A 27,065-nucleotide genomic window follows, 5' to 3' on the forward strand; every position below is an offset into this window, starting at 1 on the left:
TATTTGGAGTTTTTAAATATTTAAAGTTAATTCTTGTGATTTTTATAGGATCTGCCACTTTCTAGGACTCATGTGGGTTGTTAGAAAATCCTACAATCCTGAGGGATGATTGGGGTCTTAGAAGTCATCAAGTCCTGCCTCTCCCCCAGTGAAACAGTCTGTCCCATACGTCTCTTACTCATCCATTTAAATTGGTGGGGTGCTGGTGCTGGTGATGGACTCTTTAAATACCTGGTGAGGCATCCCATTCTGCTGGTGGAGCCTCTTAATTAAAAAAAGGCTTATTTACCTTTAGCTCATGGTGAAAGTTCATCTACCTTCAACCAGAATTTGATCTTTGTCCCACTCCCTTGCCCCTCCTTTCCTTCCTTTAAATCACAGATAGTAAATCTACTGGCATTTCTAATCTACCACCTTTCAAGTATTTGAAAGTAGCAGTTGTCATTCCTTGTTTACACTTTTCCATGTGAACTGCCTCTCCTCCACCACTTTTGTTTCTGCACAGGATGTGGTTTCCAGATCCTTCCCTGTCTGGCCGGAGCCCCGGGAGTCCTTCAGAGGGTACTCACTCTGCCAGTGTGTGGTTGGACTGGTGGAAGTTCATGAGTGAACATGATTAGATGCCCTCCCACCCATCTCTTCACAGCCTTCTGAACAAATCAGTCTTTGTTCTCCTTCCAATTTAAAGATGCTTGTCATTAGTAAGGGAAGGCAGCCAATAGAGAAGTGGAAGGATTCTACCTTCTGTCAATCTGGCATTCTCTCCAAACACTTTAAACCACTCATTCTCCATGGGGATGATACTGCCTCCATGGGGACGAAAATTGGTTCTTTGGGGGGCAAAAAAAGCCTGAAATACTAAAATGTCGCCTTCCAAAGTGCAATCCTACCTGACCATCTTATTAGTATTTAATTTCTCATTAGGGAAAATTAAAATTTTCTCTTTAGGGGGCTGCCAAAACCATTAAAGATAAACACATCTTTAAACCTAAGTGACAGTACCAAAGTGCTCAAATGTTTTTAGCACTTGAGAAAAGCCCATCTCAGTGGGAATCTGGCCTTCTTACTTCTATTCTGACAGATACATTGGTTGGTGTGCCTCCCACTGCATTCACCTGAAAAAGGGTTGTGAGTTTGGGAAGCCAGCAGGACTCCTCAGGCTTCTGACATGCCAGTGAACTTCAGAGGTGGGATTGTTTCACCAATTTTGCCCACTCAAGAGCAGGGCACTCCGACCTCCAGGTTCTACCAGTTCCCAGGTGTGTAACCATGAGCAAGAAGACAGTAACCTCGCAGACAGGAACCGCCCCTCCACAGGGTGGTTGAGAAGGAAATGAGCTAATGGGTACTTGACACAATACTTGGAACATAAAGCCCTTGGCAGAATAGTTGTTTCCATCATTTACTATTACCGTTAGTGAAATGAATAGCCTCTACTGAGGTTCCTGAGAAGAACCTTAAGAGGTTTTGGCATAGGCCCCTAATCCTCCTGTTTGCTTTGAGAAATTAGTAGTAGGTGTCAGATTTCAGCCTTCCTTCCACACGGGCATTAAATGCCCAAACACACCTTCCCACCTGCCTGGCTGTTCCCTCCCTCCAGCATCGGCTTAAAACTGACCAACAGGCCTGGCCCAGTCTTGTGTTCCGTTCCCTAGCCTTTGGTTGCAAACTGCCAGAGTCATGCCACTTGGACTCCTTTCTGAAGGTTCCGCGGAAGCCAGCTAGTGTGACCAGCATTCTGTCGCAGGGGCTTGTCTGGGTTTAGCCCCCAAGACCTTGAATTTGGACCGCACCTAGCACAGCACCTCACCCATCACATGGGTTCAGCAAATGCCAGCCCTTCTCACTGTTGCCTTAGTGTTCCTTCCTTGTCTTTATGCACACTGGCTTCTCATTTGGGTTTTACTTCTCATTTCTGGCATTCACTCCTGGAAAATCTTACCATCTGGCCTCCCAAAGTAGTGTGCCAAGGCTTCCCCGTGACCTCACCACAGCCTTACACCTGGCCCGGAGCAGCATGCTTCTTCATGCAGGTGGGCCACAGGTGAGATCATTACACATGGGCATCACTCAACCTGCATCTCAAATGAAGCCACGTCAGAAGATTCCAGGGGCAAGGAAAACAGCCACATTCCAGGAAAGGCATTTTCATTTTATTTAAAAATTATTTACAATTTATTGAGCCTTCATAAATGCTTTATTTTAAAATCTTTTTTTAAACCATTTTTTTTAACCTGAAGAAAATCTTTGTGGGTTGGGGGTGTATCGGGAGGGGAGTGGTGACAGGCTCCATAGGGATTTTGCAAAGGGATGGGTGTAATGCAACAGCAGTGGCTTGAGTCTGGTGGCCTCAGGGGTGATGAAGACCAGCCAGGTAGGCACCCCCGGGGCCAGTGGTCAGCTGGCAGGAAGCCTGCATGATGGTAGTTCTTGCTCAAAACTCACCATTTATTGGTTTGGGTCTAGGTACTCAACGCTGAGGGCTGACACTTCGCCTATTCCTACCAGGCAAGAGCAGGTGTTGGGACTGGATGGCTGTGAAGTTATCTACGAGAAGTCATGCACTGCTGAGCCTCAGGCCAGGCCAGGCAAGGGGTGTGGTGACGTCAATAATCGTTGCTGGAAAAGGCGTCTCTAGCTCCAAAGTCTTTACTTCCACATGCTGTGGCCCTCCTGTCTGCAACACCTGCTCTGGGTTATTGGGAAGAGGGGACAAAGTTATGTGGGGGTGTTGGTTGTGCAGTACTCTAGGGTGTGCCAAGAATTTCTGAGGACTTCCACTTCTTGGTGGGTGCCAGCCTTCCCCATCAATTGATGGACACTTGAGAAGACCACTTATAATTAAAAACCTGTCTTGAACTGCCCAGTTTCCACTTCACTCTGCATTATAGAAACCCTGGGCTGAAAGTTCCACTATTTAAAATAGTAGTTTTGTTTTGTTTTGTTTTTTGTTTTTAACTCTTTGTAGGTCTGAGACCTTTGAGAACCTTATGAAAGCTTTAACGCTCTGGAAAAAACATACACGAATAAATACATTAAATACTAACAGTTTTAGGGGTTTCATAGACCCTCGGAAGTCCAACTATGGACCGCCTGGGGTGATGGACCCCAAGTTAAGAACCCCTGAGTTAACGGTTCCTGTGGGTAAGCATTTTCTTCTGAGATGCAGATAACCCAGAGGAATGATCGGTCTCCCTCCTCCCTGTGAATGATTGATGGGTGTGGGGAGGTGGGAGTGAGGGTTTTGGAGGAAGGGGAGGGAAGCTGGATGGTATACCATGGGGAAAGGTTTGGGAATGGTTTGGAGATTTAGCAGACAGCACTCAATCAATGAGTTCAATGAGTACCTGACTGAGAGCATCTAAAGGGTAGGAGATAGATTGGAAAGGGAGATACTGATTCTGAAGACAAACTTCACTTCCAAGTTTTCCCTAAGGCTGGCTATGGGCTATGGTGCTTTTCTTTTTCTTTTCTCTTTCTTTCTTTCTTTTTTTTTTTTTTTTTTTTTTTTTTTTTTTAGACAGAGTCTCGCTCTGTTGCCCAGGATGAAGTGCAGTGGTGTCATCTCAGCTCACTGCAACCTCTGCCTCCCAGGTTCAAGTGATTCTCCTGCCTCAACCTCCCAAGTAGCTGGGACCTACATGCCCAGTAGAGATGGGGTTTCACCATGTTGGCCAGGCTGGTCTCAAACTCCTGACTTCAAGTGATCTACTTGCCTCGGCCTTCCAAAGTGTTGGGATTACAGGCCTGAACCACCACGCCCAGCTTTGTGGTTGCATTTGAGAACTGTTTTATTCTTGGAAGCAGGTATGTGCGGTCACTCTGCCATCTGGTGGTTATGCTTGGAATTGCACCTGCCCCAACTTCAGGAGAAAAACCAGAGATCTAGTAAGTTCTTGGAATAAAGTACACTCAGCTGGTCTGCTAGGGTGTAGTAACGGGTGGGAGAGGGACAAATGCATGAAAGAGAAGAATGATTCTTCAACATTCCTGTGTAACTCTCACTGACGTCCCATGAGAGTATGTATCTTTCTTGGCTAGGTCACCTGGGCACTCTTTGGCTTGTCATGGCTAAACTTGCTTTCAGCACTTACAGTTTTTCCATGTAAGTTTTGTTTGTTTTTTGCTTTGATTTACACTTAAGACCTGAAGTTCCATCTCTGGCTCCCAACGGGGTCTCTCTGCATCCTGTTCCTTCTCTTCCAGGGCAGAATTATTGATCTATTGAAGACTGCTGATTGGGAGCCAAAACAGATGTGTCCCTGGTAAAAACAGTGACTTGAGGTTCCATCTCACATTCTTTCCATTCCAGCTGAGACATATTTCCCCAGGCTTCTGGAACCCTTATCTAACAGGAAACCAGTCACTAACAGTTTTCTGTGCTGTAATGTCAATCACATGCCAACATGGCTGAGTCCCACTTCTTTAAAGCTCTGGGTGGAATTCTTGGTCCATCCCCTGAATTAATCTTCAGACTTCCTACTGCAGCCTCCCATGTGCCTGTCTGCCAATGGCACCTTGTGAGCCAAGCTATGCATGAAATATATTAGAAAGTTAACATTTTGTTCTGGAGGAAAGAATGGCGAGTTCCAAGATGATAGGTCTCCTGTGGCATCAGGGGATCCCCAAGAATGAAGAAGAACATCAGGGGTCCCAGAGTGGCATTATCAGCTTGCAGTCAGACATCTCTTCTCCAGTCCTAGACTATGCCGTGGAAAAGACCATTTCTAGCATGTTCCATTAGCGGCACCTCCTTCTGTTATGGCCATGTCAAGGTTGTGAGTCAAACTGGAGGTAATGAGGGAAAATCTGCCAAACTGACAGCTAGGGAGGAAGAGATGGAAGGGAAGGCAGAACGTTCTGTCACCTGTGGGAGGCCTTGGGGGAAGCAGATGATGGGAGGGTGGGTTCTTCCCCAAAGCTCTGGAATTTCACACACCCAATGAATGCTGGCTTCGCCCTGTCATGTGATCAGAGGCGTTAAATTGGAGTTGTCCTCAGAGCTTCTCTCTCCTTCTGGTGACCTCTTCCTTTTTCGGCCACCTGAAAAAAAACAGGTTGCAAGTATCAGCCTGTAACACTGGAGGAACATTCATAATTGCTTGGCAGTCTGAGTTATTTTCAAAACAGAAGCAGAAATGGAGACAAAGCCCTTGACAGCTTGGCTAGAACTAACCTGCATTGTATGCTGGTGCTGATATTGGCATATTTACATCTTGAAAGATTAGGATGTACTTTTCACATAAGATGCCATCTCTGAAAAGTCACAAACCCAGGCTAGTGCCTGGAATTGAGATTTCCTGGAGGGGATTCAGTAAAGTCCATGTAACACCTCAGGCCCATGCCTCCCGCGCCCCTTGGGGGCCAGCCCCTCTGACTGCCAGACACCCTCAGAGAGGACCAATCTCACAGGCTTTGATGTCCCATGAATCAGGGTTGATTGCTGTAGCTGGGAGCCATTTCCAGGGACCTGCATTCTCTAGCTCTGAAGCAACCTCCTTTCTGCAGTGGGGCAGGTGGGCATAATTACATAGTTGTCCTCAAGGATGAGAGAGCAATCTGTTCCCAGGTCTGTTTTTAGGAAGGCATATCTTCACCTTGTTCTCTCCACCATTGACTTCCGTGTGTGGAGATTGCTCTCTTTCTATTGAGTCTCCTGGACACTAATTCTTTAAAGAACTAGACAGTAAATATTAGAGGCCTGTGGGCCATATGGTCTCTGTCACAATTACTCGTCTCTGACATTGTTGCCATAGATAACAAATGGATCTGTCTGTGATCCAGTAAGTCCTTACTTACAAAAACCAGTAAAGGAGGGAGGTCAGAATTGACCTGTGGGCATGGTGTACAGTCTCCTGTCCTAGAGGAAAACAACTGAATGGGACAGATCCCAAAACTATCAAGGGTGCAGTGCTGGCCCAATCCCTTTTGCGGATTTCCACAATTGTACTTCATGTCTAAGAGGAGTCCATGGCTCCTCCCCCAGGAGGAAGATGCTAACATGCTTTTCCTACTAACCATCAGCAGGGTGGCTTTCATCTGGGTGAAGAACTAGCTACTCACTCAAGGTTCTCAGCAGCTTCTTGCCCACGTTTTCCTCAAAATCGCTACTGCAGGGGCTGGTCTCTGTATCCAGGTTGATGTTACAACATTCACTATCTGATGCTGAGAAAGGAAAGAAGAGAGAACTCAAGTTGTCTCAACCTACACACTCAGGCATCAAGACAGGGTGATTCTGAGTGACATTCCTCAGTAGGTGAAGTTTAAGACTTGAGCCAAGGCCGGGCGCGGTGGCTCAAGCCTGTAATCCCAGCACTTTGGGAGGCCGAGACGGGCGGATCACGAGGTCAGGAGATCGAGACCATCCTGGCTAACACGGTGAAACCCTGTCTCTACTAAAAATACAAAAAAAACTAGCCGGGCAAGGTGGCGGGCGCCTGTAGTCCCAGCTACTCAGGAGGCTGAGGCAGGAGAATGGCGGGAACCCGGGAGGCGGAGCTTGCAGTGAGCTGAGATCTGGCCACTGCACTCCAGCCCTGGCGACAGAACGAGACTCTGTCTCAAAAAAATAAAATAGGCCGGGCGCGGTGGCTCAAGCCTGTAATCCCAGCACTTTGGGAGGCCGAGACGGGCGGATCACGAGGTCAGGAGATCGAGACCATCCTGGCTAATACGGTGAAACCCCGTCTCTACTAAAAATACAAAAACTAGCCGGGCGAGGTGGCGGGCGCCTGTAGTCCCAGCTACTTGGGAGGCTGAGGCAGGAGAATGGCGGAAACCCAGGAGGCGGAGCTTGCAGTGAGCTGAGATCTGGCCACTGCACTCCAGTCTGGGCGACAGAGCGAGACTCCGCCTCAAAAAAAAAAATAAAATAAAATAAAATAAAATAAAATAAAAAATAAGACTTGAGCCAAGGCGAGGGTGGTGTAATGAGGCAGGGATGCCCAGGAAAGTGCTGGGTGTCGTTAGTTAGCAAGAGGCATTTTAGTGCCACAAAAGGAAGAAAAAGATGGAGAATAGGAGCAGGAATCCAACGATCCATGCAAAGTCAGAAATCATTCCCTCTCCTCAAACACTGTTTGGCAAGAGAGAGGGGTTAGAGAACAATGTGTTCTCCACCCAGTCTATTTGCCAGACTAAAAGCACATGTGAGGACAGGTGGAGGTCTCCTTGGTCCATTTGCACAAACCCTGGAAAGCCACAGAGTTCAACAACAATGTCCTTGTCTTCTCCCGCAGGACTCAATGGGAATTCAAAGAGTTACAGAACCTGAGAGCCCAGAAGGGGGCCAAGCCTTACCACCAATGCAAATAAAAAACTAAACAGAAGGCAGAGTGGTGTGCTGGAAACTGCACTGCACTAAAGCCATGAGGCTGAGCCTGCTTCTGATGCAGTTTTTGGACTTGAGTAAATTGTTTCCCCTCTCTAGGCCTCCAGGGTCCTCATGTGTCGCAGGACGAGGGTAGACTAGATGATCTCCAAGACTACTCCATCACCTTCATTCTTACTCTTTTGTTACATTTTCTTGCTGTGTGCTTTAGCTGCTAGATTTGGTGTTGAGGGCAGAAAAAGAACATCAGTCCTAAATTCAGGTCCTGGAACAGGGACCATGTATGTCCAGATTTTCTGGGTCAGTCACAAGTTCAAGCATATTGTCTTGTTGACTTTAAATTTTTTTTTTTTTTTTTGAGACGGAGTCTCACTCTGTCGCCCAGGCTGGAGTGCAGTGGTGCCATCTCAGCTCACTGCAACCTCCGCCTCCCAGGTTCAAGCGATTCTCCTGCCTCAGCCTCCTGAGTAGTTGGGATTACAGGCACCCACCACCATGCCCGGCTAATTTTTGTGTTTTTAGTAGAGACGGGGTTTCACCATGTTGGTCAGCCTGGTCTCGAACTCCTGACCTAGGTGATCCGCCTGCCTGGGCCTCCCAAAGTGTGGGATTACAGGCACGAGCCACCATGCCAGGCCATCTTTAAAAATCTTTGAGCGCTTTTTCAGGTTGTTGCTCTGGACTTGAGGAGCCCTATACTATGGATTGAAGTAAGTCTGACTGGTCGGGCAGGGGAACTACTGGCTTGGGTGCAGGCCTAGGGGGCTACTGAAAGCTTGGGGAAGTACATCTCGGTGAGGCAAACACAGAAGCTTCTCAGGACTGCTGGGACCCTGGGCGCTCAGAGCAACACCACTGTCAAGGCAGCAGTGTTCAGCGTCTCAGAGGTGATATGATCTGAGACCTCAGGAAAAGTCTATAGACTACACCTTTGGTCAAAGCCACAGCTAGTTAGAATGTTTCCTAATCAGTTTCCTAATCTGTGAGATAGGCCTAATAATAGCTACGTAACATTTATAAAGCATGGTACTGAACACTGTGATATGCCTTTTATGTACACTATCTCATTTATACTCAAAGCTACTTTATAAGATAGCTGTCATAATTTATACCTATTCACATAAGGATACTTATTCTGATAAAAAAAACTGAGTCTTAGGTTTAATAACTTGCCTAAAATTGCATAACTCCTAAATGAAGGAGGCAGGGTCTGAATCCAGGCAGAAACCCAACTCCTAATACTGCCCTACACAGTTTTCCTGGGAGAATGAATCAGACAGGGCCTGATGCATGGTAGGTGCTCAGTAAATGTTTCCTTTCCCTGGCTGTGTAAGGAGGTTGGAGGTTTAACGCAGGGGCTGCGGTCCCAGGGCTCCCCTCAGCCAGCTTTCCTTGGGCCATCCCAGTACCCAAAGGCAATGATCCCCCTTGTTCCGCTAGGCCCAGTCGGCCTCCCTGACCTGCTCTCGTGGGAACGGCTGCAGGAGACAGCGTGAGCTGCTGTGTGCTGTGCTCCTCGAAGTCAGTCATTTCTTCCTGGGTGAAGGCCAGCTCCTCCATCCTCAGGTACACTACCTCGCCAGGGCTTCTCAGCCCATCTGAGCGGCTGCCTGGGGAGGACAGCGAGTGCATCACCTCTCTGCTTTGGAGAAGACCCAGGGCTCAGGTGGTGTGAGCCCTGGGCAGGGCTAGAAGAGGAAGGCAGGGTCGTCCTCACCCCACACCAGCCCGGCCTGTCCGTCTGCCCAGCTGACTTACACGGCAGGCTGTTCCTGTTGTTCAGGAGCGTGATGGCGGGGTCATCCTTAGGGGTCTGGGGTGTGCCCCGGGTCGTGGGGGCCTTGGTGGAGTCCCCGTCTGTGAAGGCCTCCATGTCAGGGGACTGAGGTGAGCTGTCCATGTGGCAGGCAGTGAGTGCGTTCTGATACTGCTGTCGTGTGATCTGGAAGGAAGAGGGCAGGAGCTTAGGAGCAGCTAGGCAGAGCCCTCCTGGATGCAGCCAGCCTTCCCAGGCTCAGGGCCAGCCTCGCTGGGGTGCTTGGAACCCTTGGCCTCTGAGGCCTGAGATCCACCAACGGGGGCCTTACTCACGCTGTAGCAGTCCAGCAGGGACAGTGAGGGGCCCTTTGCTGCTCTGCCACCAGCTCCCACTGTTCATTTTTATTTGCACCTGGAAGAACCAAACCTTCTGAGACGCTGGAGAGGATGGAGGGCGTCTTCAGAAAGCAGGGTGGTTGTCCATGGAGAAGTTTAAAACACACATTTATACTATTGCCAAAGGCCCAAAGGGTCAGTCGGGGGTGACTTGGTGAGAATAAGGTAGGACTCCAGCAGCGAAGCTCTCATGCCCTAGGTCTCAGTGTTGGGAAGCTGGAGGCTAAGGCCTGAGAGAACACGGGCATTTCTGATTTGGGCTAAGCCCATCCCTGGATGTAGGGTCATGCTCCTATGTCGGCAGGGACCACAGCAGGAGGTCTCCCAGCTGTCTCCTCAAATCACAGGAGTCAGACTTGTGATTTTCCTGATGTGTCCAATGTCACCCACAAGTGAAGGCATCTGGAGGGTCAGGCTGCAGCCAGACCAGACAGGAGTCTCCACGATTCCAGGCAGGAAAAATACAGATCAAATGTCTCTTCTAAAAGGCAGCAGGGTGTCTCGGTCACCCCTGTTCTCTGGGTATACAACACAGACTGGCACTGTGAATCCTTGCTAGCAGTGAAAACAGACTAGGTTGTGTGCCACCCTGTACAGGGATGTGAAACCGCTCGCCAGTGGCTGGCACTGGGGGAAGAATGGAAATAGTATGTGGCATAATATCCTTCCCAATCATACCATCTCCTAAAGCGTTTTCATCCCCCCTTCACTGCATTAGCGCTAGAGAATGAACAAATTCTGCTCATTTTGCCTTCTCTTTCCTTTGGGGCAGAATTGGTATCACATGTTGAAACAGAAAAGATTTCTGCTGGCAGTAGGAGAGGGGATGGTTAAGGCTTACACACTGTGACTGAGAGTAGGCTTGAAGTTGGCTTTGTATCTGGTAAGGTCTCAACAGTGGCTCCTAGTCAACTACTCACAAGACCCATTATTTTACTGGACACGATCAATCCTTTCTTTAACAAACTTCAGGATATTTTGCAAGAGAACCAAGCAAATTCTAAGCACAACTAATCTAATCACAAAACACCAGTTAAGAATGCATGCCTTTTTGCAGAGCATATGGGACACACACAGAGATTCCAGGCTTCTAATCATACTCCTGCCCATTTGGGTGGGCAAATAGGGTTTTCTGTTGATGGTTTAAATCAGTGATTCTCAAACCTCAGCATCAGAATTATCTGAAGGACTTGTTAAAACAAGATTGTTGGGTTTAACTCTGAGTTTCTCATTTGCTAGGTCTGGGGTGGAGACTGAGAATTTGCGTTTTTAGCAAGTTCCTGTGTTCCTGGTGCTGCTAGTCTGGAGATCACACTTTGAGACCTGCTGACTTAAGACCTAGTTAAAATCAGATACAGGTACTACTCAGGTTTTGGTTTTTTTCTTCTGAAGGATTTTAAAGGACAAAGCAGCAAAGTGTTAACAACTGGCTTTGATATTTTTTAGGTCAAAATGGTATGTTCTTTGTTCTATGGCGTGGAACCACAGGTCTCCACTTAGCATTTATCCAAAGTCTTCAATCGATTCAATGTGCTTGTTGAGAACACCTGAATTTGCCACTCCCTCTGTTGGGAAGTGAGAAGTCAGGTTCCAAAATTTCCCCCAAAGATGAGGAAGTTTGGCTCTAACACCAAAGGACAGGAAAATTCCCTAAATGACACTTGGTAAGCCCAGTAAAGCAGCTGATCTTACTCTATTTGGGTTCTTTAGTTATTTAGATTTGGCTTCTACTTTAGTCAAAAGACAAATGTCCCTTCACCTAAGAAATACGGCAGGAAACATACTGCCAAGAACTAAAGTTCAAGTCCCAATTTTGCCACTTTCAAGCTGGGAGACCTTGGCCAAATATATATACATTTTTAATCAGCCAATGGGCAAATGAATACACTGGCCACATTGTTAACCTCTCTGATCTTATAAAAGAGGCTCAGAGATAATGAGATAACATGAGTGAATCTATTATACAAAACTGTTAGGAATGGTTGTTTAAAACATGCCCACATGCATGTCTCACCATTTGACTTTATAATGGGCATACATTTCAGAGACAACTGTCAAGCTTACCATCTCATCATGTCTAAATTGCCCATGGCACACAGGGTGGAGGTGGGGCAAGGAGCAGTGTCCCCTCTGCCCCCAGAGTCAGTGTGACTGGAGACGCTGTGAAAGCAAGACTAGGTCTTGGAAAAATAAATCCTTAATCAAGAAAATAAAGCAAAAGGAAAAGTAGGGGAAGGAAGGCAATTCCAAGTATGGACAGTGGAGAAGGGGGACAGAAGGAAAGGGACAGTAAGTGAAGAAAGGAGAGGAGAAAGAGAGAAGGAAGGGGCTGTTTCAGTAGGCTTTGAAATGGATTTGCTGGCTCAGGTCTCCTCTGAGTTGGTAGACTGGCTGTATCCCCCAAGCTGGAAGTCTCTTGGGAATGACTATTGTTGCAAAATGCTCTATATTATTCAACTAATTTATTTTTGGAAAAGTTCTGCCCAGATTTTATCTTCAGTGAGTTCTACCAGTCTTTTTAAAAAATTTTTTTTTGAGATGGAGTCTCGCTCTGTCTTGCCCAGGCTGGAGTGCAGTGGTGCAACTTCTGCCTCCCAGATTCAAGCAATTCTCCTGTTTCAGCCTCCTAAGTAGATGGGACTATAGGTGCACGCCACAGCGCCCAGCTTATTTTTTTGTATTTTTAGTAGATACGGGGTTTCACCATATTGGTCAGGCTGATTTTGAACTCCCGACCTCAGGTGACATCACCCTCCTTGGCCTCCCAAAGTGCTGGGATTACAGGTGTGAGCCACTGCGTTTTTAAGAAACAATGATAAGCCCCTCTTGTTACCCGGAATCAAGGACCCAGGAACTCTAACCCTCTCTTTAAGCATCCTCAGGGAGGAAAGGATGGGAAGAAAGTAGTTTTGGTAACAATACTGAGTGAATGGGACACAATTCCTTGTAAGGTACTGAGTTCCTCATCATTGGAAGCATTCACACAGATGTTAAACCACCACTTGTCAGTGATGCTAAAGAGAAGATTCAGACAGCCACAGCCAGGGTCTGCCATTAGTGGGAAGAAGCACAGCAGTGTATGGCAGTGAGAGTGGGGAGGGGCAGGGGCTGGAGAGGGTCTGCACTGTTGGTGGGTGTTTATATAAAAGGAAAGGTACCACCCAATGGCTAAATCATCTATGTGACTCATGGCCTTAACAGCCTTGCTTTCACACAGCTCCGTTTTTTTAAAAAAAGTTTTTAAAAATCATGAATTCCTGCCATGTCAATGTGTTGCCTTAAAAGAAATAGTTGACAAAGTGCCAATGTATCCAGGGAAGCAACTCTGCTCTGCTTCTTCCAGAGGCATTTCTAGGTTCGGGTATCACTTCTTGTCAGTTCCTTCCCCTTGTTCAACAACTTACGATAACTTCTTTTAATCTAGCATAATACTGCTGAAGAGAAATATAACGTGAGTCCCACGGGTAATTCAAAGTTTTCTAGTGGTCACATTTTACAAAATAAAAACAGGTAAAGTTAATTTTAATAACATATTTCAGTTAACTCAATATATCCAAAATAATTTCCCATCATCATGTGATTAGTATAAAGTGATTAGTGAGGAATTTTACATTCTTTTTTGTACTGGTCTTGAAATACAATGTGTATTTTGCATTTATAGCACATCAGTTTGAAAGAGTCACACTTCATGCGTTCAACAGCCACGTGTACTAAATGGCTGTATTTATACATGGCTACTGGCTACTGTACTAGATGCTGAAGGTTTAGTGGACCGCCTAAATGGCTGTGCCCAGTCTCCATGACCTGGCCTCGCAGGGCCAGCAGCACTCCCACTACTCACCAGGACAGAACCACTGGTCCCGCCCAGCTCCTCTCTCTACCCAGTCCCTTGAATGCACCATGTCTACTTGCCTTCCATACGTGTTTAAGGGTGTCCCTTTGCATGGCATTGCCTTAACTCTCCTCTTGTTCTTTCCAAATTCCTAAAGTACATTCTCCAGCCAATTAGTGCTTAAAAAATTCCAGATAGTGGCTCACGCCTGTAATCCCAGCACTTTGGGAGGCCGAGGTAGGTGGATCATGAGGTCAGGAGTTCAAGATCAGCCTGACCAACATGGTGAAACCCTGTCTCTACTAAAAATACAAAAATTAGCCAGGCATGGTGGCGCACGCCTGTAATCCTTACTACTCAGGAGGCTGAGGCAGGAGAATCACTTGAAATCAGGAGGCAGAGGTTGCAGTGAGCCAAGATTGTGCCACTGCACTCCAGCCTGGGGGACAGAGAGAGACTCTGTCAAAAAAAAAAAAAAAAAAAATTCCACATAATTTTGTAATGAATTAGATAGTACCCACATTGGTCACTATTATTTAACTTACCTTAAGCTTCCTCTCTCTAACTAGGTCTTAATCTACTTATAAGGCAGAGGATATATTTTTATTAGATTTATATTTCTGCAGTATAGCTCATGGCACCCAGAACTATTGTTAATGCTTAACAAATACTTATTGATTAGCTGATTGAGGGAATCAAGCCACTTTTCAACAGACTCCATGTTTTTGTTTCCTCTTCATTGCAGTAGATATAACCATTTATTAGCAACAGCTTTAGTTCAAATTGTCTTCTCTTATAGAGTGGCCAGTTTAGAATCCAAGCACCCACTAAGCTACAAAGGAAGCGGAGGTCTGTTTATTCTGAAACTAGCAAAAAGCAAGGGTGCCTTTCTGGACATTTTGACTTAGCAGCCAAGGTGTCCAGAAGTTAACCTTTAGGCTAATGTGATGTCTCCTGTCATTTTATTTTAGAGACAGGATCTCGCTCTCTTGCGCAGGCTGGAGTGCAGTGGCATGATCACAGCTCACTGTAACCTTAAACTCCTGGGTTTAAGCAATCTTCCTGCCTCAGCCTCCCGAGTGGCTGGGACTACAGGTGCATGCCACCATGCCTGGCTAATTTAAAAATTTATTTTTGTCGAGATGGGGTCTTACTTTATTGCCCAGGCTGGTCTCACACTCCTGGCCTCAAGTGATTCTCCTGTCTCAGCCTCCCAAAGTGGTGGGATTACAGGTGTGAGCCACTGCACCTGGCCTCCTGTCATGGTATGATGTTCTGTTTTCACTTTCAAGTGGTTTATTCCTCCCTGAAGACACAATGCTGCAATCTAGGGATTTGGCCACCAGATGGTGATGAGGAATCTTGGTCAAGGTTATGCAGTCCAGACTGTAAGACATCTGCCAAGTATTCTTAGCTTAATGATGACATACAGCACATTTCAAAAAACCTTCATAAGAATTCTTTGGTACCTTCATAACTTATTAACTACGATTAATCATGACTTTGTTTAACACCTTTCCCAGATAACTATTAGATGCACCTTTCTATCTTATTTTGTAACTTATCTTGAAGTTCAATTACTCCTGGACTTAATTCTGGACCTTCAGTCTGTTGGATATAAAAAGCCCTTGCAAAACCTTCCAGCAGCCAACCACAGGGGCTTCAACCTGTGAAACTACTTATATTGCAGTCTTCTCTTTGGCTTCCCCGCAAACCCTCATGTTAAAAAACACAGTAACAACAAAAGGAAACAGGGGGAGAGACAGGTGAGGGAGGCAGATAAATGAGCAGCCTAAATAACGTCCCTAACACAGTCTAATCAATCAGGAGGAGGTAATTTTCAATGTTAATCTAAGGCAGAATTTTATATTAAAAAAAGAAAAGAGAAAATCAAAACAAAAAAGACACGTGTTAAAACAAGAGTTAGAACTCACAGAATTCCTTTTTGGAGAACTACCCATTTTAATCAAAGTTTTTTTTTTTTTTTTTTTTTTTTTTTGAGACGGAGTTTCGCTCTTGTTGCCCAGGTTGGAGCGCAATGGCACCGATCTTGGCTCACCGCAACCTCTGCCTCCCAGGTTCAAGCAATTATCCTGCCTCAGCCTCCCGAGTGGCTGGGATTACAGGTGCCTGCCACCATGCCTGGGTAATTTTTATATTTTTAGTAGAGATGGGGTTTCGCCATGTTGACCAGGCTGGTCTTGAACTCCCGACCTCAAGTGATCTCCCTGCCTCAGCCTCCCAAAGTGCTGGGATTACAGGTGTGAGCCACTGTGCCTGGCCTAAAGAGGTTTTTGAATAACACTTTTTTGTTTTTGAAGACAGAATCTCACTCTTGTCACTCAGGTGGAGTACAATGGCGTCACCTTGGCTCACTACAACCTCCGTGTCCTGAGTTGAAGCGATTCTCCTGCCTCAGCCTCCTGAACAGCTGAGATTACAGATGTCCACCACCACGCCTGGCTATTTTTTCTTGTATTTTTAGTAGAGACAGGGTTTCACCATGTTGGCCAGGCTGGTCTGAAACTCCTAACCTCAGGTGATCTGCGTACCTCAGCTTCCCAAAGTGCTGGGATTACAGGTGTGAGCCACTACGCCCAGTTGAATAACACTTAATTGGTTTCCACTTCTCTACTTTTGAAATTTAGTCTTCTTAACTTCAAAATATCCAGATGGAAAGAAAGACCAAGTTCTGTGATGCTCAGCTGCACTGATCACAGCAAAGTCTTCTGTTTGGACAAAAAGGACAGACACACCCAAGAACTGACCTGGGATTTGGCGTTCTCAACACTGCCACTATCTCACATTAGGAAACAGACTTTTATGTTCCTTGTGATTTGCAGAATGTTCCTTTTCCTTATGTTCTAGGGTTGGAGATATGAGATCATTGGCAAGTTTTGTTTTTGTTTTTGTTTTTGAGACAGAGTCTCCCTGTGTCGCCCAGGCTGGAGTGCAGTGGCACGATCTTGGCTCACTGCCACCTCTGCCTCCCAGGTTCAAGTGATTCTCCTGCCTCCGCCTCCCGAGTAGCTGGGATTACAGACGCCTGCCACCACGCCTGGCTAATTTTTGTATTTTTAGTAGAGATGGGGTTTTGCCATGTTGGCCAGGCTGGTCATGAACTCCTGACATCTGGTGATCCACCCACCTCGGCCTCCCAAAGTGCTGGGATTACAGGCGTGAGCCACCATAGGCAAGTTTTAAGGAAATCCTTACAAACTTAACGCTAGGTAATCATCTTACCACATTCCTCTGAGGAGTTGCCAAATCCATCTCCTGAAAGTACTGTCCAATCTGTAAAGCCTAATGATGTTTTGCCCATTGAACATGACTCTTCAAAATCTCCTTCACTTTTCTACTCCAAGCAGCAAACCAAATCTTCATACTGATTTTCTCAACTTCTGATATGAACGGTTATGGACTGAATGTTTGTGTCCCCTCAATATTCATATGTTGAAACTCTAACCCCAATGTGGTGGTATTAGCAGGTGGGGCCTTTGGGAGGTGATTAGGATATAAGGGTGAATTCCTCATGAATGAGATTAGTGCCCTTATAAGAAGAGAGCTTGTCAGCACTTTGGGAGGCTGAGGTGGGAATATCACTTGAGGCTAAGAGTTTAAGACCAGCCTGGTCAACATGGTGAGACCCTGTCTCAATTTAAAAAGAAAAAAGAAAAAAAAGGAGAGAGTTTACTTCCTTTCTTTGATCTCCACCATGAGAGAATACAATGTGAGGTAATCTGAAAACTAGGTAGTGAGCCTTCATCAGATGCTGAATCTGTGGGCACCTTGGACTTCGCAGCCTCCAGAATGGTGAAAAATAAATATCTGTTCAAACCACACAGTTCATGGTCATTTGTTACAGTGGCCAAAACTAATGTAAATGAAAAGAGAAACAAACATAAAAATTCTGGCTGAGTGCCATGGCTCATGCCTGTAATCACATCGCTTTGGGTGGCTGAGGTGGGAGGATTGCTGGAGGCAAAGATTTTGGAGTGAGAGCCCTGTCTCTACAAAATAAATAAATAAATAAATTAAATAAAAATCCCACCACACTTAAAATAGAATCCAAATTCCTTACTATGGCCTAAAGATCCCAGGTGTCCACCTCTGATGCTACATTCTCATGGAGCCTCTGCCTTTGCACACCATGGGCCGGCACTCAGACCTTTAAACTACCAAGCTCCTTCCAGCCTCTGTTGTTTCTATCTTGAACATTCTCCCCCTCCCCTTTCAAGTCTCAGCAAAATTGTCCTTCCTCAGCCTATTTGATAACCATTTCAAGAGCAGTCTCCTTGCCTTCTCTGCCCAATCACTGATCCCAATGACCTCTTTATTCCCTTCACAGCCCTTATTACTACCTGAAATTACCTAGGTTATGTACGTGGTTGTCGTCTTTCTCCCCCGTTAGCCTGTAAGCTCCCGAAAGGCAGCAGCTTGCTGTCTTCACCACAGTATCTCAACAGTGCCAAGAACACAGTAGGCCTCCATTAAATATTTGTTGAATCATGTACTCATATTATGACTTTCCATTTCTTTCCTCACAGATCACATGTCCAACACGACAACCAACCAGACTTAACATATTAGAGTTCTTCTTTTCCCACTTTTTTCCCTACCTCCCCTTCTGGGGAAGGTCTGCATTAGCAATGAAAAAGCTTCAGGACTAGAAGCTACGAGGAGCAGAATCATGGGCTATGGTTTTCTAAGGTTTAACCTCCTTGTCACATTAGACTTAAGTGTCCACAGTCGTATGCACCCATGAGCATTGCCCGGTCAGCTCGTAAAGGCACTTCCCTGGGTTCCTTTAGCTCCGATGTCCTATCACTCACTCTAAAGCCCACTGACTTTAGGCCTTGGATTCTGGAGGCGGAAAGACCCAACTTTGAAGCTTGGCTGTGCCATTTACTAGCCATGTGACCTTATACTCCTCAAACCTCAACTCTTCATCTAGAAAATAGGAATGACAGCAACACCTACCTCATAGGGTGGCTGTGAGATTAAATGGATAATTCAGGCAAAGGACTCAGTAAAGTGCCTTGCACAAATTACTGCAAAAAATAGTTATTGTCTCACCCCGTCCCCCAGGTTCTATCCCTCCCTCGGAATATTCCACGGTTACTTTTCAAAGTTACTTTTATAGGCTGATATCAGTTTTAACTCAGGGCTATCCACAAAGTCCTGAAACACAGAAAACCAGCCAGCACACACCCCTCTCCAAATAATCAAGGTATGTATTCTGGAAAGAAGGACCTTCTTCCACCCTAGTGATTTCAGTGCACCTCTCATGACCCAGCCTGCAACTGGTACAACAGCTACCAAGTGAACTCACTGGGTGTTTTGTTGGCCTGGGATAAATGGGGCTCTAGCTAGATCTCAGGCCAAAGTTTGTAACGGTTTGCAGAATACTAGGAAACAAAACAGGCCGGGTGCGGTGGCTCACGCCTGTAATCCCAGCACTTTGGGAGGGCGAGGTGGGTGGATCATGAAGTCAAGAGATTGAGACCAACCTGACCAACATGTTGAAACCCTGTCTCTACTAAAAATACAAAAATTAGCTGGGCATGGTGGTGGGCACCTGTAGTCCCAGCTACTTGGGAGGCTGAGGCAGGAGAATCGCTTAAACCACAGAGGGGGAGGTTGCAGTGAGCTGAGATCATGTCACTGCCCTCCAGCCTGGGCGACAGAGCAAGATTCTGTCAAAACAAAACAAAACAAAACAAAAAAACCCAAACCAAAACAACAACAACAAAAAACACCTACGGAAACAAGAGAAAAGGGAAAATGTTAAAGGCTCCTGTGTGATGCCAATCCCAGTGAGGAGTATGAAGAAACAGCTCCCCTCCTCTTTAATTATGAGGCCATGAGCCTTGCTACCTCTCTCCTGGGCAATTGCACATGGTTTTCTTCAAATAGCTTAGTAATTTTCAAGCGGTCCCACCAGTGACTACAAAAGATTTTCAGTTAACACACAGGTCAAGTTGTGTTTTAGACTTTAAGGTATAAAAATATATTATCATATGTAAAAGTATAGCATGGTTTCTTCTTTTTAACCAACAGACAGGTAGATGTATAGCATGGTTTCTTCTATACATCACTTGGTTTATTAATCACCTGCAAACTTATCTTAGAAAAATCTTATCTTAGAAAAACCAATGAATAAAATCAAACTGATGCCAATGGTAGGGGATCCAAAGGAAATGATTCTGGCAGCAACTTGTGTCAGACAAGCTAACCTATTGCTTTGTGCTTCATTTTCCCACATGGTAAAAGGGGGCCAGGAGATGTCAAAAGAGTGACAAATAATGAACAGTCCTAAAGCTGACTCAAAACAGCCTTTATACAGCCAGTAGCAGTTACCACCCAGCAGTGTATTGGAACACAGGGGGAGTCTTCTTGCCCCGGTCACCCAGCCAATGCTGCCCACTGGGAAGGAGAGGATAACCTTCTGGGAGAGTTACCTTCACAAACTGCACATCGCTGAGGATGTGGACTGAGTAGTCGGGCGTGTAGAGGTTGTTGTTGCTGCTGTACAACTGGGTGTTGCTGCCCCCAAAGTCACTGCGCTCTCGGTTTGGAGACTCAGAGCGATTCAACCCACTGCAGCGAGAAGGGGACCGGTTTACTGCAGATGGTGAGAGATGGAGAAAAGACAAGGAGGGATGGGTGGGGAGGAAGAAGTGGAAGGGAGGGAGGGAGACAGGGAAGGAGGGGGGAGACAGATGTTGTTTACTGAGGTCCCATACAACTTTCAGGCAATGGTAACACTGGGTGGTGGTGACAGGGCTCACCCGTCCCATCAGAGCCTGGGAAGTTGCTGAGCTGCTTTGTTGATGTTTATTCCTTTGAGGAACAAATACCTAAGACAAACACATGGCTCCCTTCCACTTGGGCTGCTCCCCACAACCTCTCCCAGTGAGGAGCTGGAGCATCTGTTTCCCCCAGACGGGGGACGGGTGGTTCACATCTTCCTTGGTTCTTGTCTTCAGATTAGGTGCACGTGGACCCTGCACGAGATGATGTCGGTACTATAAGCGTGGCTTGCCACCCTAGACCATGAGCCCCTCTACCATGGTGAGGTATTTTACATCAACTCCAATCACAAAACTTATTTTAGAAAGGCCAAGGCCTTGGGTTTGCCCTCAAAACCATCTGTCACAGCACAGGCAACCAATCCTCACGTGGCCTTACATTATAGTGGGAAGAACTCAGGCCTGCTCCCACATTGGCAGGGCCTGGGACAAACGGAAGCCCACAAACCACAAGGATAAATATTTTTAAGTTAGAAGTTACATTAATAAATGGTAAAAATAGGCTTATCCTCTTCCTTGACAAATGTTCATAGCAACCATGCCAGAAAACAGAGCTGTGGGTGGATAGCCAGCCCTGTCCCCAGGGCTTCTGGACCCCTGGTCCCCTAGGACTGTTTGGGTGGCGATTCCAGGATTCTGGATATCTGAAATGTGGTTTAGAAGGGAGGACACAGGCTTTGGCTCAGCACATCCCTTTGGCCCTGAGAACTCCTTGCCCCATATAGATGGGCTGGACTGAGAAGGGCCAAAGTGTGGGTCTAGGGCTGGGCTCCCTCTTGCATAGGCCTGAGGGGGGCACTGGGATAATCTGCATGTCTTCTGTCAAAGATCTCCTGAATGCTTCAGCCAGGTTCTTTTCACATTTTTAAGAAACACTTCTTGGAAAAGTTCGATTAAGACCGTGTCACTTGGTTTTATGTGAGCTGCCCTCTCCAGGAACAACAGAAAAGAGGATACCAAAGGTGACTCCAACATCATCTCAACCATGGAACCACCCCAAGTGGTAGACTGCAAAGCTCCCCCAATCCTTCTGCTTCTTCCAAAAAAGGGGATGAGGAGGCTGTCAGCTTCTCTTAACACAGATTTAGCTCAGGGGGCTCAAATGAAGAATCAGATTATTTATAGATTCTGCTCTTTCAGGGTAGAACCTTGGGAATTTAATCCTGTCTCTTGAGATAAAGCAAAATATTTGATTAGCATCTATTTGGAATGAGTCATGGAAAGTTGATGATCTATTTAGCTGCCAAGCTGTTGCCTGGCAAACCATGCAGCAGAAAGAGTAAAACGATAGGTTGAATAATTTTCTCATTAGAACCATAATCATCACTGCCTTGATCTGATTATAGAATTAAGTAGTCCACTTCCAGTCTTCCCCCTTCTCAGTAAGTGTCATCCACTTACATGCAGTTCCTGAAACCAGAAACCCGGGATTGTCCTTGACTCCTGCCGTTCCCTCAGCCCCACATGGAGCCTCGCTATCCATCTGACATAATGAGCCCATCGGTCCTCTCTCTGTCTCCACTCAAATCCCAGCTACCTCAGCCTCACCTGGACCACAGTCTCCCCACTTACTATCTTATAAACTGTTTTCACCTCAGCTGCCAGAATCGCATTTTTAAAACACAAATCAGCTTCCTATTGTGTCTGAATAAAATCCAAATTCCTTGCCGTGACCTGTTCCCTGCTTTCCTATCTGATCTTATCTTGGGGCCTCCTTTCCCCTCTCTTGCTTTGCTTTAGCCACTGGCCTCCTTGGGTATCCTTAACCATGCAGGCTTTGCCCACCTCAATGAATGCCATTTCCCCTCCCCACCCCACATCCTTCCCCCTCAGCTAATGGCTGTCTGCTCCTCAGTCACTAGCTCTCAGCTGAGGCACCACCTTCTCTGAAGACCTTGTCTGGTCACCGTAGGATGATTCCTCCTGTTCTACTCTATCATGATCCCCTGTCCATCCTTTCAAAGCACTTTCACAAGCATTAATTACATATTAGTAACTACTTGTTACATCTACTTAATTCAACTTTTAATTCCACGAGGGCAGAGATGTTGTCTTCTCTGATTATCCTCATTGTACGCCCAGCACCTAGCACCGTGCCTGGCCTAGAGAAGGTACTCAAGGAAACTGTGTAGAATAAATGAATCAGCATGTCAGGGTCCCACAGGGCAATACAATGACTCTTATAGTTTATAATCTAAATTTGTTGTAAAAGAAGGTTTCAGAGATCTTAAATCATCACAAAGCTAAAGTCATTAAAGCTCTTAAATCATCAAACTAAAGCTCTTAAAGTCACCAAAGCTCTTAAATCATCACAAACCTAAAGTCATTCTGGGGAAGCTGACTTCCCCAAGAAGCGAGGGTGGGGAGCAGGACACTCCAGAAATGTGGCTGGATAGAGTAAAATAGTGTGCAACTAGAATCAAAGGGCACCAAGAAGCCTTAGGCCTTGGCCCAGTAACTTGAGGAAGAGGCCACATGGAGCAGAAAGACTGTTTGTTAATAAGGGCATGTGAAACAGGGGGCCCTGAAGTCAGATGCCTAGGGCCCTACCCATCCACTGTGTGATGAGGGACCAGACCCTTCTCCAGAGCGACTAAGAACTGACAGGGACAGGGACAGTGATGGTGCTATAGAGAACAACATGCAGCACCAAGGTGATTGTAAAAAGCAGTAGTGTTGGACAGAAAAAGGTACATTTCACTTCTGGGCCTGATCCCTTGAAAACAAACTGATGAATTTTTAAAAATAGAACTACCATTCAAGCCAGCAATCCCACGGCTGGGTATCTACCCAAAGGAAAAGAAATTATGTAAAAAAGATACCTGTACATGTATGTTTATTGTAACACTATTCACAATAGCAAAGATACAGAATCAACCCAAGTGTCCATCAATGGATGACTGGATAAAGAAAATGTGATTCTCTACATATGTGTGTGTGTGTGTGTGTGTGTGTACACACAATGAAATATTATTCAGCCATAAAAAGAATGAAATCATGTCTTTTGCAGCAACATGGATGGAAATAGAGGCCATTATCTTAAGTGAAATAACTCAGAAAGTCAAAGGCTGCATTATTTATCTTGTAAGTGGGAGCTAAATAATATGTACAAGTGGACACAGAGAAATAATAGACATTGAAGACCCAGAAGGGCAGGAGAGGGTGAGGGATAGAAATTACTTAATGAGTACAATGTATACTATTGGGGTGATGGCCACACTAAAAGCTCAGACTTCACCACTATGCAATAGATCTGTGTAACAAAAATGCACTTGTATCCCCTAAATCTATAAAAAAAAAAAAAAAAAAGAAAAAAAAAAACAAATTGATGAGTTCTGACTTGGCCAGACCCATCTGTGGCTGTTTTAGGGTGGCGGCTGGATAAGTCTGCGTTCTTTCCTCCAGGCTAGCTGCTGCAGAAAAGGGGGGCAGAGAGTCCTGCCCAAGAGTAGCTTCTTCGGCCCCAGTGCAGCATCTGGAAAACCATACCTTGACCTGGTGGGTTTTGACCTCAACTCGGTTTGGACATAACCAAGGGAAGACAGTGTGAGCAGGGCTTGTGGCTTCAGCTGCCCAGAGAATCACCACCATTTCTCAATAATCCTCCACTTTGCCTGGCCAGACATGGGCTTCACACACCCTACACCAGTTGTTCCACATCCTCATCTCTTATGTCACAGTTCAAGATATGTTCAGGGAGGACAGCAGGGAAATAGCCCTATTTTATCTACTAAACTCCTTCCATCTGTGGAAGCTTCTCCTGTTGGAGACAGAGGCAACAACTACATCCCAGTTCCCTCCAAAGCTCTCATCGTTTCACTGGCACCCAGTGTGGGTGACACCCACAGGGACTCACATGTCAAACACAAGCTACATCACTGTTATGCTGGGAGGAGGAAAACCACGTCTTTTTTTTTTTTTTTTAAGTAAAAACAATGCTATTGAAAGTTTATTTATAAAATCATAAAGGATTTCCAACACCAAATGATACAACTGTCTTACAAAGATCGAGTCTATAAAGGCAATTTTTAAAAGAAAAAAGAACCTTTACTCCATGAGAAAGTCCTAGCTCCTCTGAGTATTGTGCAAGATCAATGTTTTCGTGTCCTAGAGTCTGACATTCCTCAATAGGTGGGATGCTGATGACTTGGCATTTTGGTAATTGTGCACATACACTCAGAGGTTTCTGAGCAAGGGACATGGGAATGCTTTTAATAAAAAGCAGAAGAAATCAGTAACAGACGAGTGTCCTGGCAGTATGGCAAACTAGTTCAAGTTGTGTAATTCCCCTTGGCATATCCTAAAAGCACAGAGGCACAGTTTGGGGGAGTGAAGCAAGGAGGAAAATCCTAAGTATAGTGCAAGGAGGTCTGGAAGGAGACAGATCAAACAGTGATATGTAACATCGACCGTGTGACCTGTCAACAGGCGGCAAGCTAAGCCACCAACCTATCCCTTGCCCACTCTTGCTCTTGCATCAGACCCTCAGGTTGGCTCAGGTGTAACTGGGTGATGAGGAGCAGGGTTTTCTGCTCTATGAAATTGTGACAGACCTCATTCCTGTAGCCTTTGAGTGGTCAGTCTGTAAGAGATATCTGTCTTGGGTTGGCTACTTGGATTGCTGAGGTTTGGGTGGAGAAGGCACCAGGGTAAAATCGGGGACAGGGTGGCAAAGGGTATGGAAGAGGAATTCACACTGTAGTTGGGGCTGGATGGAATCTCCTCTCCTTCTGCAGTCATAGTCAGGGGCCCTGAAAATCTGGACGCAGCAGCTCTGGGACTCTTGCTTCATTTGTGACACCTGTATCCAGGGAGCCTTCACAACCCTATCCTGGAAGCAGACCCCAAGATACAGAAGTAGAATGCTAAGCTCCCATTTTCCTTATGGGGATTTGAGGAAAAAGGAGGGTTCAGGGGTTGCCTGCCTGTATCTTTTGTAGCATCAGTGAGGGATGAGGGGGAATGGCCTACTTTGGTCTGACTGTGATTGTGCCATGGGCCATCTCTGTTCTCCAAAATGGATAAGGAAGCTTAATTACATAGACCTGTAAGAGTACAAACTAGAATTATTAAAATTCATTATACTGGGGCAACATTTAGCATCAGACAACCAAACACCAAAGCCAGCTGTCTGTCAAAACTGCAGTGTGAACTCTGAGCCCAAGTTAGGATCCCAGATGAACTCACTCACTTTACACGGAGCTTTAACGGTTCCCAAATGCTCATCACACAAGAGCCAACCCGAAGGATTATTTCCACTTACTACATTCTGCAAAGTAGAAATATTATTTTTAGAGATTCCCTGTATATTTGAGGAGAAAACTGTCATTATTGATCTCAGTGCACATTATGAATTGATAACTGAGCACTGAAAAAGAACCCTTGGTTCCAAAGTCTCTGTCTCTGTGCTTTTGTGGATTTGAAAGGACTGTCATGGGGAATTCAAAATTATCTCCACCACCAGGAGAAGAAAGGAGAAGTGAATCTGGGGAAAGGGAATGATAACTGCAGTGGGGCTGTGTACTTTCAGGGGAAACCCCTGATCAGAAGTTTCATTTTTAAATGAAAGCACCTGCCAAGTTGGTTAACCACACCACACCCTGGAGGTAATCTGCAAACCACTGTGCTCTTATTTCAAACTAAGGCTCAAATAGAAAGAGACTCCCCATGGATAATGATGGCAATATTTGGTGCAGAGACCTCTGGCCTCAATCTAGTGTGAGCACCAGATTTGTTATTAGCACTGCTTTCAAAATGCAAATAAATCACAGCCCTCTAGAGGGCACAAAATGTCTATATTCAGAGGTGAAGCAAGGTCTCAGGCAGTAGGTGGAGAGCACGATCTAAGCCTTAGATTCCAGTCCGTGTCCCTCTACCTACCTACTACACATACAACACTGACTGACTTTCTCAGAGTCTGTTTTTTTGTCTGTTGTTTTTCAATGACAATTCCTGCCTATCTCCCAAAGTGATTGTGGGGAGTCAAATAAGACAATGACAGTTCTTTTTTAGACTTAAAGACCCTACTGGTTTCTAGGATTTATTTTTCCCCCATATAAGATAGGGTTGAGATTTAGCATATATGTAAATTAATGTATCTGGATCAGAAATCAATATTTCCACTCAGCACATTTTGCAAAGTAAAAAGATTTTTTTAAGGTATTTTGGCATATTCTAGGAGAAAATGGCATCATTGTTGATCTCAATGCACATTATGAATGGACAATCGAGCACTGAATAAGAACCCCTGGTTCCAAAGTCTCTGTGCTTACAGGGCCAGAAGTTACCTGGAACTTCTTTCTACAAAATCCCAGACCTCTGAGGCTACTTCTTTTAATGATATGGAACAAAAGCAAGAATGACAGAGGAAATATCACAGAATAGGTCCTGTGGATATCACCTGATCACTGGGAAGGCACAGTGATTAGCTCTAGATAGAGACCAGACATAAGGTGGAGAGGAATAAGCCAAAGGAGAAGCTAGGCACTCCCTACCTTTGGTTTTCTCCCACTGTACCGACCATTGCTCCATCCTGCAGAGTTAAACCAAGGGTGGGAATAAGCTTACCTCTTTATGAGTAGGGTTTGCATTGTGTTGACACTAATCTCTTGTGTTGAATACCCACAGTCATGGAAAAGGGGGGAAAGTTGAAAATACTCTCAGGGGCACGTGACAGCACCCAGAGTTGGATCAGAAGCCTCAGCACTTCCTGGAGGTTCTGCACAGCAGGAAGGAATCACTTTCATCTCTGTCTGACATTGGGTTATCATGAACTTCATCATAATCAATACAGATGAACTAGAATTAACCTTCCTTTAACTGGGAAGTTACAGTTAACTAGGTCATCTGGTTAACTGAAGGTTAATTAAAAAGGAAAACGTATCCTCGCTTTGATCTTTTGGGCTGAAAGTCTTTTAAAATGTGCATCTCCCCTTTC

At 45.6% G+C, this 27,065-nt stretch overlaps 1 protein-coding gene across 2 annotated transcripts in view; it reads right to left on the reverse strand.

Moving 5' to 3' along the window:
- Positions 1-2,131: 2,131 nt before the first annotated feature.
- Positions 2,132-27,065, reverse strand: part of CNNM1 (cyclin and CBS domain divalent metal cation transport mediator 1) — a 68,618-nt gene continuing 43,684 nt past the window's right edge. For both annotated transcript variants that reach the window (XM_033186307.1, XM_033186296.1), the window contains 5 exons: positions 19,778-19,941; positions 9,089-9,272; positions 8,791-8,940; positions 6,064-6,165; positions 2,132-5,043 (listed from right to left, as the gene is read on the reverse strand). In XM_033186307.1, the coding sequence (XP_033042198.1) occupies positions 4,964-5,043; positions 6,064-6,165; positions 8,791-8,940; positions 9,089-9,272; positions 19,778-19,941 (680 nt within the window). In that variant the 3' untranslated portion in view covers positions 2,132-4,963. The remainder of the gene's footprint in view (positions 5,044-6,063; positions 6,166-8,790; positions 8,941-9,088; positions 9,273-19,777; positions 19,942-27,065) is intronic.

The sequence above is a fragment of the Trachypithecus francoisi genome, unplaced genomic scaffold (assembly GCF_009764315.1).
Source record: "Trachypithecus francoisi isolate TF-2019V2 unplaced genomic scaffold, Tfra_2.0 Contig01579, whole genome shotgun sequence".
NCBI lineage: Eukaryota > Metazoa > Chordata > Mammalia > Primates > Cercopithecidae > Trachypithecus > Trachypithecus francoisi.